This window comes from Parasteatoda tepidariorum, chromosome 3 (assembly GCF_043381705.1).
Source record: "Parasteatoda tepidariorum isolate YZ-2023 chromosome 3, CAS_Ptep_4.0, whole genome shotgun sequence".
NCBI lineage: Eukaryota > Metazoa > Arthropoda > Arachnida > Araneae > Theridiidae > Parasteatoda > Parasteatoda tepidariorum.
This window is the reverse complement of record NC_092206.1, coordinates 43256128-43273698: the sequence shown is the minus strand read 5'-3', so window position 1 is coordinate 43273698 and position 17571 is coordinate 43256128. Positions and strand designations below refer to the sequence as shown.

Here is a 17571-nt window from a genome sequence, read left to right as displayed (position 1 = left end):
ATCTCATTATATTAAACTTTGTTATAAAATAAATTTATGGGTAGTTGAGAGTTCGAGGGCAATTGAACAAATCTAAACTTCAAGTACGTGACACTGTATTGAATACACTTGTTTATGTTAACCGACATTGTTGGTGGCAGCAAAATACGAATGAAAGAAAATCAACTGTTTTTTCAAATTAATAAATAATTTACGATTAAGAACTAATTCACAAACGCACCTGACCAAATAAACAATGGAATCGAATCGAAACTGGGTAAAAAACTGCTAGGAAGCAAACTAAACCATCATAAGAAACACGGGTCAAATCGAACTTTTTACAAAAAGCGCATGCACTTTAATTCTCACCAAATGGCTGAAATGAGTCAGAGGCAAAAACTACTGACTCATGCGCTGCGCTTACTTACTTACTTTATTTAAAGACAACTGGGCACCTGGGCCGCGCAGCGGCCTCTATCCCATTCATCATGAAATTACAACAATGAGTTAAAAACATTTTGAATATAAGCAGTCGTTGTGGTAGCTTCACAATAATATTTCCATGATTAGAGAAAATACAAACTTGAACAGAGATATTTACAGTAATTGCCTATGCGCTGTGCTGATTCGGATAGGAGAATATGTATTGCATAAGTTCGTTTTACTGCTGGTACTAATGTTGTATCAGATAATCTAAATTTATTATATTAATTTAATCTTTGTTTTCTTTATTATTAATTTTAGATTAATTTTATTTACTAAATGATTCTTAATTTAATAATTTTATTTGGGAGTATTAAAATTAAATTTGAATAACATAACAAGCTCATCGCCTCCTACCGCCCAAAACATACCTAATGCCCCCCTGCCGCCCAAAACAAGTCCACCGCCCCTCAGCATACTCCCAACGCCCCCGTTGAGAAACACTGATCTAGAATATAGTACGGAAAGTTTTTAGGGTCCCACGAGATGGAAAAGTATCTAAAAGTATTATTAACTAGTGAAAATTACTTGAATATCTCTTTTTAATGAATGGAGCAAGTCGAAATATGCAAATGTTGTTGAATCAAGAGAATCTTCATATTTCTTAACTAATTCAAATAGAGTTTCGGTTGAAAATTGACGATGAAGTACCAGAAGTAGAGCATTTTCTACAAAAGGTCTGCAAACTATAAAAAAAGAACTTGATATTAATCAATACAATCATATGCAATTCGTTTTCTTAAACATTTTAGAAAATAATTTAAGTTTTTCACGACTAAATTTATCGTTTAAAATAGATATAATATCATTAAACTTGAAAATCATTTTTAATAGGCTAAAAGTGAATGAAGAATGCGACTTTAGCAAGATTGATTGAAATTATCTATTCATAACAATTTACGTGAAAACTAATGGATTTTTCTGGTTTGTAATATAATATCATTAGAATACAATTAAAATCAGAGCAAATGCTCAAACGTTAGTAAAGAAAACAAACTAATTTTTACAATTTATATACATGTTCTTCATCCTGTGCTTATTTTATATGCTTTTTTCTTAAGATTATATATTATTTATCTTATTTCCAATTTAAAAAATATTTATTATACCTTTTTTCTTAAAATATACCTTTTTTCTTAAAATTAATTATATTACTTGGAATAAAATAAATCAAGTTATTTTAATCAATTTATTTAATCAGCATTTTAACGATAAATATATTGCTATGACAATAATATTAGTTAATTAAGACAAACAGCATTTTAGAGCACTAAAACCTCAAAACAAATAAAACTATCTATCATAATATTAATCATACACTTAAGAGTTACTATTATTCGAGAAGATAATAAACTTAAATAAATATATATATATATACATAAAAAACAATTTTAGTTTACAAAAATGCATTGTAAAAGAGTTATATACAAATTATTTATAGGGATCATATTTTCAATGGCAAGCATTACTTCTCCATCTATATAACTATAGCATTATTTGCAACAACAAAAAAATATAAAATAATTCGGATTCTTTTGAGAAAACTAAACAAACCTTGAATTAATGGGATTTTACTACACTGTAGAAAATTATCAACACCATTTAAAATAATGTATAATAATGAATTAATTGGAATGAAGAGATTTGGCAATTATGCAATGATTTTTTCAAATTTTTAAAAATTCACTGAAAATGCAAGAAATAAAATAGATAAAAAAAAAAAAAAAAAAAAAAAAAAAAAAAAAAAAAAAAAAAAAAAAATTCTGACAAAAATTCCACAATCTTATATGCTATTAAACATACCTTTTTTATCTTTCTTATTCAGAGATGCAAATTGTTGGAGAATAGCAGGAACCAAATTACTGAAACAAAACCTAGAAAGAAAAAAAAAACAGTTTGGAAAGATAATTAGCTTTTAACAATAAAGATTGGTTGAAACAGCATTGCCATATGTTCGATTGTTATCCAATTTTCAAATTTTGAAAAAAATCACACAGCTTCTATCAAAAATTTAGAATGCCAATAAAATTAAATAAAGCAAATTTTTTTTGAACTATAAGAATCTGTGTTTATTTAATTTATATACATTAATTTTTTTAAAATACATGAAATATGACTACAGCCATTTCAGTATTAAAAATATATGATGAACTAACAGTAGTTAGTTGGTCTAGTACCATGAAATTACTTTTATACCAATTGAATAACAAAGTATTAAACAAAATACTAAAGTTGCATACATAACCAAAGTTAATTCACCATTTACAAATCATAAGAGACAAAAATTGTAAGCAATTTTATTACACAATGGTAGCAAAAGCTGCAAAATAGAATAAAATAAGACAAAAAATTTTCCTCTAAATAGTAACAAATTTAAGCTTACCTTTCTGATGAATATTCGATTGGCTCAACTTCTAAAGCACCACTATGATCATCATTATCCTCATCTATAATGCCTATAAAATGACAAGATAAGTTAATGCACAATTAACAAATCTATGTACATAAAAAAATTAAGCACAATAATTTTGTTAATAGTATTTTACATACATTTAATTTTGAGGCAAAATTTAATCAGGTTTGTATTTGTTATGTTCGCATGTTAGAAAGAAATCAAAGACATTTCATACTAACTGCCTTTAGCAAGCAGCTTTGATAGACTTGCTGCAGAGCATCAAGTCTATCAAAAAGACTGATGAATCCCAAGATTACCCAACATAACAAAAAACTGTAACCTAAATACAAAATTAATTCAATTTAAAAGTTTATATAAAACATATATAGCGTGCTCTGTATATATCTTGAAGGCATTATAAGTTAGATACTAATATCTAATCTTATATAGATTTTGTATCCTTGTATAATGTTAAATAAATCCTGCTTAAGTTGTAAGAGGACATAACTTGAAGGTATCTTTAGTTAGATTAAAATCTTAAAAGTTACATAAGTTAAGATACCCAACTTATATTTAAAATATCTGAGAACTACTATTTAAGGTTTACATAATAAATTTGATAAACTAATCCAAATTTTTATAACCATAAAAAGAAACAAAATTGTCTTAGCTAGATATTATTACTTATTTTTATGAAATCAGTGGTCTCCTTAAGCGTCTTTTCAAAGGTGGCCTATGGGATATGTAAAGTCTTAACATTTGCAAACAACATTTCTTACAATTTTCGCCAAGATCACAGAAATGGAGATCAATAAAAATATCTTTACACTGGTTCAAAATATATAATTTTCCAATACAATGTAATTTTATTGTTGTGCTAAGTTACTATTCAATATTGTAAATCATTTAAATTATCTTAATAACATTAAAGATTTTATAAATGTTTATATTGCTAAATTTGCATTTCTGAATATTTTGTTTAATTATTTCAACACAACATTAATTTCAAATGAAATAAAGAATTTATTGTAATGCTAAGTATGTTTTCCCAAATTGATGTTGCCACTTACAAAAGTATGTGATAAAATATTCATGGCATAATAAACATTGCTATACAAACATGATAAGTAAGCATAACTCCTATTGGAAAATGTTACATAAAGTGAATTTTCAATGAAAACACGGAAATATTAAACTAATTTTTCCATACAAACCTTTTAACATTTCTAAAGGATCAGTTATTTCATTGATGCTATTTACAGGACCCTGAACATCAAATGATTCAAATGAAACAAGGTTTGGTTGAGCAAGAGATACTTTAAGTGAATCACTTAAAAGTTCAAATACTGCAGATAAATCTTGAGATTTGGTACTTTTGATTGCATCTAACCACACTTCAATTTCCCATTTGCAATTATCAAACAATTTTGTATGCCAGAGAACCTGCAAAAATCTTACAATTAGAACAAGAAGTTATATATCACGTTTGTGATGTAATTTGTTTGTTATAACATCTTACTTTGTGTATTAAGTGTGTAGCCATAAGGATTTCTTCCGGTTCTTCAGCTGTTAAATAAACATCCAACACAGGCGGAAAAGGAATACTTTTTGAATCCTGAAAATTAAATTATCATTTAATAAAAGCCAAATGCTGTAGAAACAAATACAAAGCCATTTTCATAGTCAATGACATTATACAAAGTCATTGACAATAATGATTATTTATAAAGATTTTATTGATGTAGAAATTTATTAAAAGATTTATTGAGCATATCTAGACAGACCCAGAAATGTTATATTACAAAAACTTCAATAGAGTATTCGCTGCCTTTTAAAATCCTGCCTGTTATGAGGAACATTTGATTTTATAAAACAGCTGATTTTATAAACCGGAGCACCACATTTTACAAAAGCACTTAAACCCAAATTGATTACTAAATTTATATTTTATTTTTACTGAACCTACATTTGACATTTTGATTAAACATTAGCTATATTTTTTAAATTTGCAGAAAGATCTTAAAATATTAGCAGAATTGTTTGATTAGCTAAATTTAAATCAAAAAGTCAACATGGTTTGAAAATTTATAAAAGTTTTAGAGCTTTCAATATTTCCTTTTCTTAACTGTAAAGTTCATTTTAAAATATTGAGTGCTTTATTGACATCTATTGAAGGTAGATTTACCTTATTGAATTTGTGAAGATCATCGCCATTGAATGATAACAGGCATTCCATAATTTTTCCTAATTCATGAATTGCTTTCATTTAGATTCCTTAACACTTATTATTTTATAACTCTCACCCTTCAATTTCCCTAAGAAATGTCATCCACATCTGCAACTATGTTTTTTTCCTTTCTTTTGTTTTACAAAACCATGATCATGATTTTATAAAAGGAATGCATTAGCATGTTTTGATATGGTAATGATTCAGTTTAGACCTTTTAATTTTTTAAAACTTTATGATAATTATTCTTCATTTTTAGATTTTTTTTAATTTTTATTTTTTTATTTCTCTATTCTTGTCTGTTGCAGCTTATTTGCTCACAATTCTTTTCGCCCTTTTCACTATTAGTTTATCAGCATATGTTTATCAAATTAAATTTATGTTAGAAAACAAAGCAAAAGAAAAATAAAATTAAGCCTTATATAAAATAGACATAAAAAAGCTAAACATTTATTTGCATTGACTAAGAGTTTGAATAAGGGCCCCCAAACAATTATGAGCATGGCCCAGTTTTTGTTAGAACATTGTACAGCCATTTCTAGGAGATAACAGTTTCTGGCACAATAGACATAACCAATCAGAATAAGTTGGCTCAGTGTGCAAGAAAATGATAAAATGATATGAGTAAAATGACTTATTTTCTTTTGTCAACTATGTCATTATTGATATATTAGAGCATGATAATACATGTGGGTAAAATGACTTATTTTCTTTTGTCTACATTGTAATCAGTATTGCACAGTGTTCAATGCTGATGAAGGCATTTAATTTATCTCATACATTTCTAACCCACCAAACTTTGGATGAGCCTTGTGCTTTTTCTTTTTTGTTAAAAGTTTTAATGGTAAGTAGTATCCAACACTAAAGCAGTCTCATCAAATTTTAAAAACTTTAAACTTAGAGATTAAAAGTAGTTTTATAAATGATGTGGATAGAATCCAATAATGATGCAAAGATATAGCATTGAAGTAATTTTTTTCTATATTTAGAGAAAAAGGAAATAGCTTTAACTCATACAAATCTATAGACCAACTGTTTAAAAAAAAAATATTAAAAGTTGTCAAACAATTGTTGATTTTTATAGGTACTATTAGATATCAGTTATCTTAAACAGACTGCACATTGTTATGCAGCTTTGTCTTAGGTAACTTCAGGCACAGTGAGCTGCAAAACAGAAACAAAACGATTTTTTTTTTTTTTTTTTTTTTTTTTTTTTGTATTTGTAAAAATTCTTCAAGTCTGGCACAAGCCCAGTCTAAGTTCAACACTGCTGGCTCAAGAGCTGGGGGAATTAAGCTTGATATGAGAAGCTGACAAAACAATTGGCACGTATATGCAGTAAGGTGCACATTAAATCTGTTGCAGCTGAAAGTTCTCTATTGATATGGAAGTTTGGAAAGAAAGGTACTAACTCAGGTGCTTCCTGTGTCGTCTGATTGGGGCCTAAATTGCCTCGCATTCCCACCATGACTAATACAAGAGAGAGCCATACAAATGGGGCTATGGAGCTTAGCTATGGTTATGTGATGTGCAGTCTAAAGGCAGACTTAACAGCATAAATATTGAGTTGTTCAGAAAGTAATTTTGTTCTAATCTTATGAAAATAAAAGATTATTTTCTTATAGTGAATAAATATTTTATTGAAGTACACATTGTCCATTCTGGTTCGATACATTTTGCTATCTTTCTGGAAGTAGCATGATTCACAAAATTTTTGCTAGAAAAAAATTATCACAGGTGATTTTTGACATCCTTATTGAAAGTAATTGTTTTATCATTTCAAAATTTTTGTGGAGACCCGAACTAATATTATAAATAAGCCATTTCTCGTCCCCAGTGATTAGGGATCTAAATAGATCAATAGATCTTCAAAAATGGACCATTTTCTTGACATTTGAGAAGCAAATCACCGACATCTTTTAGAAAGAACATGAGGAATCTGTATGTCAATCTTTGAGAATGAACCAAGATGTTTTAAATCATAATGAATGGTTGAATTTAATAAATTTAATCTTTCAGCTATTGGAATTTAATCTTCATTGATTTGCATCAACTAAGGCCTTAATCATGTCTTTAATTGCACTTCCAGAATGTGGTGAATCTTCTACATCAAAGTTGCTGGATCAAAATTTTGGAAAAACCAGTTTGGGCAATGGTTTACTGTTTAATACATTGTTTCCATACACACCAGATAATTTTTTTTCTTCCAACCAAAAACTACTGAATAGAACCAATTTATCTTTTTAACAAGTAAGCTGATATCAGCAGTCAAAATTTAGAATGATTATGCAGCTTAAGTGTGAAGTTGGATAAGAAAAAATTAAATGTCCTCTGCGGGAAATTATTTCTCAAACGGGGATTATTTCTCAAACAACCCAAAGAAAATAAAAAGAATATTACACAACAAAGGTCAAATTACAGGACATAATAAACACACTTCAAAAAATAAGGATACATTTTAAATGTACTTTAAATTTATTCCCTCATAAAAGAACAGAATTTTTCTCAACTTCGAAAGGAAGCACATTTCAAGCAATCATGTTTGTATACTAATTTTAATTTAAATGCTTAATAAAAATACAGATTTGTATATTTCATTAACAATTTAAAATAATTGTTCATTTTTCATATTTGAAATTAAAAGCAATGTTATAAAATATACAATTTAATAGACCTTAATTTTGTACAACATAAATGCAGAAAAATATTACCTCTTTTGCTAAGAGAATAGTTCCTTGCTGTTGAGTAGCTATAAGATCTACAAGTTCTATGCGAACAAGCAAAAGTTCCTTTTTTGTCAAAGACTCAAACTTTTGCAAAGAGTGTAGCATTTGAAGAAAATTAAAACTGTGATTATTTTGTGAATTTTGGTATATTTCTTGAAAAACTTTCATTACTTTTAGTACAGCAAATAACTGTTCGAAGCAACTTGGCGAAGGAAAGCCTATAATAAAATGCATTGTCTAAGTGATTTAATTATTAGTTAGTAAAACACATAAAATTATTTTACAAAATTAATACAATTTTAAAATAGTTGGTAGCTTCTGAAGAAACTTTTAAAAACAAAAGAGAAATCTTACCACTTAAAGCTTCATCTTTCAACCAAATATTTTCTCCAGATACGATTTTATTCCAAAAACTTTCTAGTCCTCTTGTTATAGGTAAGTTCTAGAATTTGATGATTTCAAACATGAAATTAATTAAGTAGGAAAGTAAGACCAAAAATTGAATTCTTAAGTAATGAAAAATATCTTACTCGCAATGCTAATGGTAAAAATGCTTTTCGAAATGCAGCTAATTCAGATGGATCATATAAGTCTGAAGTTGGATGCTCACAGAAATCTAGCACAGATTTTATTTGCTCCAAAAGGCTTGATAAGTAATTACTAACATAGTACCCTAATACTGGATGACCAAGCTGAAAAAGAATGAACAACTCTTGAACTATTCACTTCCTTTTTTGATAAGGTTAAGCTAAATAAGGTTTAGATTAGGGTTAGGTAAAGTTAAATAAGGTTCTTTTCAAGAGCAATATTTTTTTCAACTATTTTGTTAATTTCTTAACTTTGAAAGTAACATCTGATGCAATGACAAAGTAAAACTTTTTAACACTTTAAACACGAATAATGTGTAAAAATTGAGTTGCTTGCATATACGTAGAGATGAAGAACAAAATTTCAGTAGGGAATACAGTAGGGAACCGATTATCCGGATCGATTGGGACCGTCGCTATTCCGGATAACTGATTTTTCCGGTTTTCTGAATCGCTACAAAATGCCGTTTTTTTTTACTGTTAAACCCAACTAAAAAAAAAAATATTTGGAAATAATCTTAAAAAGAAGAAAAACGATGAAGTAATACACTAATGATTATTTCCAAAATGATGGTAAGGTAAACATCTTTCAAAAAAGAAAGAAAAATCTTAAAATCTTATGAGGAAAAAAAAAATTTTTTTTTTAAATGGCGGGAAAATTTATCGAATTTTGTTCCGGTTTTTTGGTTTTCCGATTTCCGGATAACGGGTTCTGTACTGTAGTAAAGATTTCTAAAGGGATTTCTGAATTATTAAAAAAAATAATAATAATCATTTATTAAAGAGCAACTTTTGCAAAATTTACACCTTTATTAAAACTTTCTATTAATTTAAACATTGAAAACCTTTTTTTAATTCCTTTGTATTTGTCATCTTTACTCCATTGTATGTAGCAATAAATTTGAATAATGAGAGTAATTAACAAAGCTTATTTCAATGCAAAAAATGTCCCAGAAAAAAATTGCAAGACTGGACAGAAAATGTACCTGTATTCATTAACAAGAAAACAATCAAACACAGAAAATACTAAAAATAGTCACTATTAACATTAACCATTTGCTTATGGCTGGCACATGTGATGACACAACATGGTACACAGCAAGCAAAGGGTTATTGTAACATTGCGCTGAAGGGAGAGTAGCAACAATGTTTTTAATGTTCTTTGTAGCTTTTACATTCAAAGTAACAATTATTTTTTGAACAGTTTTATTTTGCCTACCTAGTGAACATATATTGAGAGCAAGCAAAAAATAAATAAAATTAGAAATTCAATAAAGAAATAAAAGAATTATTATACATAAACAAAAACTTACTATGAATGTCTCTTCTATAGTTGAAATACTTAGAAGACCAGGTAAACAAAATGTTTTGGAGATTGAAGTCAATGTGGGCATAGGAAATTTAGTTCCTGATTTAAATAAATATGAAGTTACATCAAGGGACCTGATTGCCTAGAGTAACGGACATAGTGATTAAAATATTATTTATAACATAAAATAAATTAAAATATTTCTTGTCTCAGTTATATATAAATTTTTTACCAAGATTTTAGGTAACCATGAAATAATTACATGTTCAACACAAAATAAAAACTTATCGTTTTTAGTTTTACCTTATTATATTAAAAATAAACATTACAATTTAGAATTTTTAAATTTATTATAAGGAATCTGAAACATTGTAATAATAAATATAAAACTGAAAAAATCAGAAAATAAAATTCACTGACTTTCACCATTTTTGAAATTGAAAAACAAATTTAAACCACATTTTTAATACACAACTTTCTATTATAAAAGTATAGTTTTTGAATAGAAAATGTTTATCAAATATTAAATTCAGGAAGAAAAAAAACTAAACAAAGACTCTCTATTATATTAAATGTGTATAGTAATACTTTGCACAAAAAAAAATGGAGTATAATAATTATCTTAGCTGATTTTTTTTAAAAAAAATAAGAATTTAATTCCACTCTAAATTTAGAACTGAAAAACTAAATTAAATACAGTAAATTTAATTTTAATGCTTTATCCTTACCAGCATAGTGTTGATGAAATTTACGATATATTCAACTAACAATCATTTTGTAGTAATAATTATAACACACATTGGAAGTACTTATGGCTGATTCCATGTTCAGTGCTGTTTCTAACAAATAAAGACACTCATAAGATAATCAATATTTTTGAATCTTATTGAAGTTCAAAAATTAACTCTTCCAAGAAAAAGTTAGTTTGCAAAATAATAATACTGAATTAGACTGATTCTGATCCAAAATGACAAATGATACTGTAATATGAATATTGCTATTAAAATGTAAACAGTAAAAAAATGCCTAAAACAGAAAATATTTATCTTTTCAAGAAAAATGATATACATACTTTCTCAAAAAACTCAATTGCTTTCACCCACAAAACAGAGATTCTTGGTGCAAAACTATCTTTTAGAAGTGGGAGAAAAAACTTGACTTGATCAGGACAAGCTTTAAGAACAGATATCACAAACTCTGAAGATAACTCATCAGCAAAAGGTTTGGTAAAACATTTTAAAATGTTTGTAATGACAGAATTAAAATTTCTGAAATTCATACAGAAAAACAATGAAATATTTAAAAAGCAATACTAATTATAAATACACTTATAACATTTTATACACACAAGTAGCAGAGCCTAAACTATTAAAAATTCACTTGTTGTAACTTAATCCAATTTTTTTTTGATGATTCAGTATTACTAAATCGAGCAACTATTACTTTTAAATTAACTTATAATCCATAACACTAAATAATGTAAGAGTAAAAAAATAAATTTAACAGGGTTCCCATTCTATGATGAGATTGAAATTCAAGGACTTTCCAGGACTTTTCAAGGACCTCAACAAAATTTTCAAGGACCTTAATCTAAGACCAATTTTAAAAATTATTCTCTTCTATTTTACTAGAAGCAACAATGCTTGTTGTGGCAATAATTAATTTCAAATATAATACCTAAATGCTTTGCCTATATAGAGAGAAGAGAGTATATGTATTATGGACTAAAATTTATATTTTTTTAAAAACAACCCTACTGGTTTTACATATTAATTCACAAAATCATTTTCAGCACAATCTATAACTAATGGTAATGAGGTGTTAATGGTGAAATCCTTTAATCCTGTGTATTTCCATGTGAAGGCTGCATGAAAGACAGAGCTAAATCTTAGGTATTCCATATTCCATGACTATTCCATAACCCCCTCCTCTCCTCTATTAAACATCGTTTCTGAAATTATTCATCCATAATTTACACAACCTTCTCTAAATGTTATGCAGCAACAATTCTTTCTGAAAATAAAAATTAGAAGGAACATATCCCATTTTCACCATGTTTAAAAGCATTATTCGTTATGTGTAATCCACAACTGCCAATGAATATGACCTGGTGGGAATATTTCTCTTTTAATTCACACTGAAGCTTCTAATAGAATTTCCAATTGACATAGGGTCCATCCATGGATAATTGAAGTATTTTAGAGAGCTTTTAACCATCATCCATGCATTTGTAAAAAGAGGACAAAATATTTTCTGCAGTTCCATGACCCATAAATTGGGAGGTAAGATACTTAGTGCAAACTTTATTATCAATTCCTTACCATAATGTCCATCTGCTTAGATTGTAGAGACTGATTTAACGTCTCATCAAAGAGTACAGTGTAGCAATCAACATTCTTCAGCTCATTTATAAGAATCCCTTTGAAGTATAGTGCCAATCCAAAGGAGCCCAAATAGGCTCACTTTGTGGCACTACAAAAAAATTGTCTCGCTATACAGCTATCAGCAAACATTTTGGAGAACAATTTACTAATCCCTTCACAGGAGTTACATGAATAATTACTAGTGATGCACTTCAGACTCCAGAGAATTTCAGCATCAAGCACATTCCTTTTGACCAGATAAGAAGACAATGTTACCTCGGCCACTAAAGTTTCTGTTTCACATGGGGCACACGATGTTGAAGGAGTATTTACACCAGATGAATTAGATGTTGATGTCTTTGGAAAAAGAGAACTCAGGGCATGAGACTGCTTTTTTGTTTTACCTTTCTTTCATGTGTGATTTCAGAGCAGATTCTTCCATTTTCGCGATATCGATCTCCTTCATGCATAATCGGCACTTGGCTCTGAACTTCTTTTCGGGCATCGATAAAATCCATTCTTTATAAGCTTGATTATCCATCCATTGGGGATTAAAATAGCACTTCCCAGGCATAACTAGTCTAAACTACATAACACAAATACGAAGCCGTGCCTTTGCGAATACGCTTTACAATAAAGTTTTGAAATGACGCAAACGTAAGGACAAGTGCGGATGGTAAAACGGCAAATTTATTGAAAACTACAAGGTACATATTGTTACGAAATTCGAGAGTATTCCAGTTTCGATAAGAAAAAAGAAGATCTAAGCATATGCGACAGAAGATGAAGTGGAGTCTCGCCCCGAACGCATTGATTGTCTGCTGTGCTCCGCGCGCTTGGCAGACACCAAGACGCTAGGCCCGGTTAGAAACGGTGGCGTTAAAAACCACGTGAGAGAGCTCGGGAACAAAACAGAAAGAACGAGAAAGATCCGCGGGTGTTTTATAAAAAGGGCCGCCAGCAGTATTGGACAAATTCAAGGACCTATCAAGTTTTTCAAGGATCTAAGACGTTTTTCAAGCACTTTCAAGGACCTAAATTTAGCATAAAAAAATTCAAGGACTTTCAAGGACTCTCAAGGACCGTGGGAACCCTGTTTAAGTTAGTTTTTTTTAACTCCATTATCAGCAATTAAGGATGCATCAAATATTTAGTTTCTATCAATACACAGTCAGCTCTATGAGAGTTTATCTATGAAATAGTCCTATTATTCTGATTTATACATCTTATATTAATCTAAGGTTCACATATTTTATCAATATAGTTGTTAATTCTTACTTTTGCATCAATTTAATTCAATTCCTACTATTTATTTATTTTATTTAAATGAAAATTTTATAAATAAATAAGGAAGTTGAATATCTTGACACCGAATAATTTTACTTTTCTTATTTACACGTCAAACAATTCAATAAAAGTAAATAAGTGGACTAATGCAAAAATGAGAAAGAGAAGCTACAGAGAATTTTGGATTAAGTATGCAATGATGATTTCCACTCTCATGAAAAATCAACAGATTAATTGATCCAAATATTATATTATAAACATAGTTAATAAAACTTTTAACACAAGCCAAAATCAAAAAATAATTTTAAAATTTTTCTTTTTTATTGATTTCAGATTTACTCTAAATCGAAAATATTTTATCACTGAAGAACTTATAATGTTCAATGCTTTATAGAAATTGGAATAGGCTGACACTTGCAGTTGGTGATTTTTTGACAAAAGCATCTTGACAAGCGCTGCACATTTTTGTAAGACAAGTGGTAAAAAAGAAAAATAAATTTCCATGAAAGTTTATTGAATTGATAAAAAAAAACTTACTAATGCTGTTAAAACAATTAGATATAAAACTTTTAAAATTTAATCATATTTCTCTTGAAAACATATACATATATTAAATTAAAAAACTCAAATTAAAAAATAAATAAAATATGCAGAAAGTAATTAACTATGTATTTCACGTAAAACAAATTGAATTCTAAAATGATGTTAAGAAAGTAATTAGCTACCTATATCGCATAAAACTAATTGAACTCTAAAACGATGTTTTATGTGATATAGTTAGTTAATTACTTTCTATATGGTCTGTTTTTGTAAACAAAAGCATTCAAAATATAAAAGGACTTCTATAAAAGACTCAATAAATACATGCAACCAGAACAATCTAATGCTTTCAAAACAATTAAACATCCAAAACTTCAAAAACATATGAACTTCCATAAATTCCAAAACTAAAAAAATAAGATATTTCAATAAGATTTCAACAGCTGAGATTTATTCCATTACCTTCCAGATGATCCTAATGAAGGATCTCGAAATATTATTCCGTATTTAACTGAAGAGCACAAAGAAAGCATAAATTGATGAGCACATAATTGAACTTCTTTAGCCTCTTCATCTCCTACTTCCTATAATAAAATGAAATTTGACAAACTAAATATATATGTGCAGTAATTTGGGGAGCAAAGGAGGAAAAAAGACAATAATTAACTTAACAAATTTAATAAGGAAGGAAAATAATTATAACAGCAACATTGATAGTGCAGAACTCCCTATATGAAGCATTACAGAACAAAGACTGACTGCTATAATTAGATAGTTTAAGGAAAAGAATAAAGTTCATTTAATATTCGGATTATTCCCGAATTAAAATTACTACATACATATAGATATATATTTACACACACATACATATATAACACAATAAAGAAACAAACAAGAATAAAAAAAGAGAGATTAACAAAGAAAATTAAGAAAACTAATAAAAAGTTTTATTTACTGTGCATAAGCTGCAAGTACATAGAACTCATAAAATAAGTTAAAAATACAAAGAAAACATGGAAAAAATATATAAATTTTTTAAAGAAAATAAAAAATTTGAATAAAAATATTTACAGAAAATAATAAAAAAAAATATTAAATAAAAAACCAGAAAACAACATATGATCAATAATAAACAAATAAATAACAATTTTTTTTAAAAACAAAAGTAGAGCACATTGAGCAAAGAATACAAAATAAAACAAATCAAGCAAAAAATAGGAAATAGAAATTCAAGAAAATAGAGAATAAAACACAACTTATATACAAAGCAAGTAGCAAATTCAAATATACTTCCACTTACCAGCATCTTACAAAAATGATTTAAAATATTTTCGTAACAAGATTGTCGGGTCACAAAATAGGAAAAATAGAAGCATAAATAGAGAGTGGAATCATTTTATGGCACATTTTTACTGAAATACAGATTTTACGTGTTTGATTTGTTTGATAATTATAAACTAAAAATTTTAGTTTGATTTTAGAGTTAATTATAAAAATTTTAGCCATGGATTTAAATATAGTAAAAATATAAATTTAATTAGCAAATAATTTTACAAATTTATTAATAATTACATACAATTAACTCAATGAATTTATAAAGAATTTAATTACATTAGTTGAATATTCATTGTTCGTTTTCGCTAGATAAACATTACTACTAATTCTTTTAATTCTATTTATTTGATTAAAAATGTTATTTAAAAAAGTGTTTTTAGAAACATTAGAATTCCATGTAATTAGTTTAGATTAAAGTTAAAATTACTTCTTTTATTGTATAAGTCATCAATGCAGATATTTTCTTCGGTTTTAATACTTAAATCCAAAAAACTGAGATATATTATTATATGAATAATATTATTGAGTTGTCATTTCCAAGTTATTGATTTGTCAAAACTTAGTAATTCTTAAAATGCAATAGATCAGATCAAATAATATTTTTTTGCGAAAAGTGGTCACAAACAGTTTTCCCTTTGATCTTCAATTATTGTTTCAAAATGTATCAAAAATTTCAAAATTGAAGATTATTTCATGGTTTAGGAACAGTGCAAAAATTTTTTGTATCAACTTTATTCCTAATTATGAAATAAAGTGACATAATGTGTAAGTAAAAATATAGTGCAATAGCACAAATGCTAATAGAATCTAAATGTTAAACTGTAGATAATATTTATTAATAAAAATGTCTTCTCTTAATGCAGATCTTTAAAAACAATAAGAGACATTTATGGTATAAAAATAAAGAAAAGTGCAAGAGATAAAGAATTAGCAAACTATAAATCAGGAAAAAACATACAAAATAAATTATGAAAGTCTGAACGACTTTGAATAATACGTACATAACACAGAGGTTTTGCATCTTCTCCTAATTTACGCTTCATAAACTTTTTCTTTTTCAAAGGGCCTCTCCAAGAATACAATTCAATCACAAATTTTAAAGAATGTTCGTTGAACAGACGAAGCTTACAAGTTTTTGGAATATCAATATTTTCAACAATCTGAATACATATAAATAAAAACATCATTTAATAATAATAATTAAAAAAATTTAATAGCAGTATTTAATATCAGTTGAAAAATATTGGAACAGCTTAGTTTAATCATAATCGCATGCATGAACAATATATTTCTGACAAATAAACAACTATTCAGTACATGGTAACTTCTAAAACTATAATACACACTGATATTTTTGTAGTTATTCAGCACAGGATCATCAAAAGACACATTACACGAAATTTTTTAGATTCTTAAAAACAATTTTACAAGAAAACATTTTCTTTCAATATCAGAGTAAACGCAGAAGGGAAATAAATAATATTTTCATACTTTAGAACGAAAGGTATTCAAAACAAGAGTTATTGTTGATGCATGATCAGTTAGCAGTCCTGGAAATACATTATTTAAAAGACCTAGAAAGAGGTTAAAAAACAACTATCAATTACCTTTTTTTCACAATTATAAGTCATATCTTTTTACTAATATTAGTCAGCATTGAAATAAAAAGCAATTACAGGGATAAGATTTTCAAAAAATCTGAAATTCTATGTGAATTATATGAGAGTAACAATTGTAACTTTCACAACTTGGTATAATAAACAATTAATAGTTTACTTAATTATGTAAAAAGTACATAAAAGGGGAAAAAATGAGGTTTAATTATAAAATAAATTACAAAAAAAAGTTTTTTTAATAAAATTATTGCTTCATATTGAACTCAAGTAAAATAAAAGTACGTACCCCATCAGTATATATCATGGGATGCCTCATTTAGCGTAGTATGTATCACTAAGATTAATATGTGTATATGCTTGTAACTTATTTTACAACATATAGGTTGTCAGGGTTCATGCTCTACTATAAAAATAAAATTCAAGTACTTTTCAAGGACTTTTTAAGACTTATTATAAAATTCTCAAGGACTTAAATTTTAGTTAAAGATAGACTAAAATTTAACATTTTAAACTAAAATGTTTTGACGATAAATGTTAGTCGATAATAGCAGTACTGAAAAATAAGACTTCCATTGCTCTCTCTTGATTTCGGAAAGTGATCTAAGTAAAAAAAAAACAAGGGTGATTGGCATCAAGTCGAGAATAAAATTCATGATGCATAAAAACGTCAGGTTTGAATTTTGCATTAAGGCTTATTTTAAGCTAGGTATACAAAGTCTGAATA

General features: G+C 27.4%; 1 protein-coding gene across 1 annotated transcript in view; it reads right to left on the bottom strand.

Annotated features, from left to right (window-relative positions):
* LOC107448442 (nucleolar pre-ribosomal-associated protein 1) overlaps window positions 1-17571 on the bottom strand; it is a 54845-nt gene that overhangs the window by 28860 nt on the left and 8414 nt on the right. The window contains exons 5-17 of the mRNA XM_016063624.3: window positions 16723-16805; window positions 16233-16391; window positions 14359-14480; window positions 10779-10974; window positions 9711-9848; window positions 8341-8502; window positions 8165-8252; window positions 7796-8028; window positions 4377-4472; window positions 4072-4300; window positions 2846-2918; window positions 2266-2336; window positions 991-1148 (exon numbers count right to left, since the gene is read on the bottom strand). Coding sequence (XP_015919110.1) covers window positions 991-1148; window positions 2266-2336; window positions 2846-2918; window positions 4072-4300; window positions 4377-4472; window positions 7796-8028; window positions 8165-8252; window positions 8341-8502; window positions 9711-9848; window positions 10779-10974; window positions 14359-14480; window positions 16233-16391; window positions 16723-16805 — 1808 coding nt within the window. The remainder of the gene's footprint in view (window positions 1-990; window positions 1149-2265; window positions 2337-2845; window positions 2919-4071; window positions 4301-4376; window positions 4473-7795; window positions 8029-8164; window positions 8253-8340; window positions 8503-9710; window positions 9849-10778; window positions 10975-14358; window positions 14481-16232; window positions 16392-16722; window positions 16806-17571) is intronic.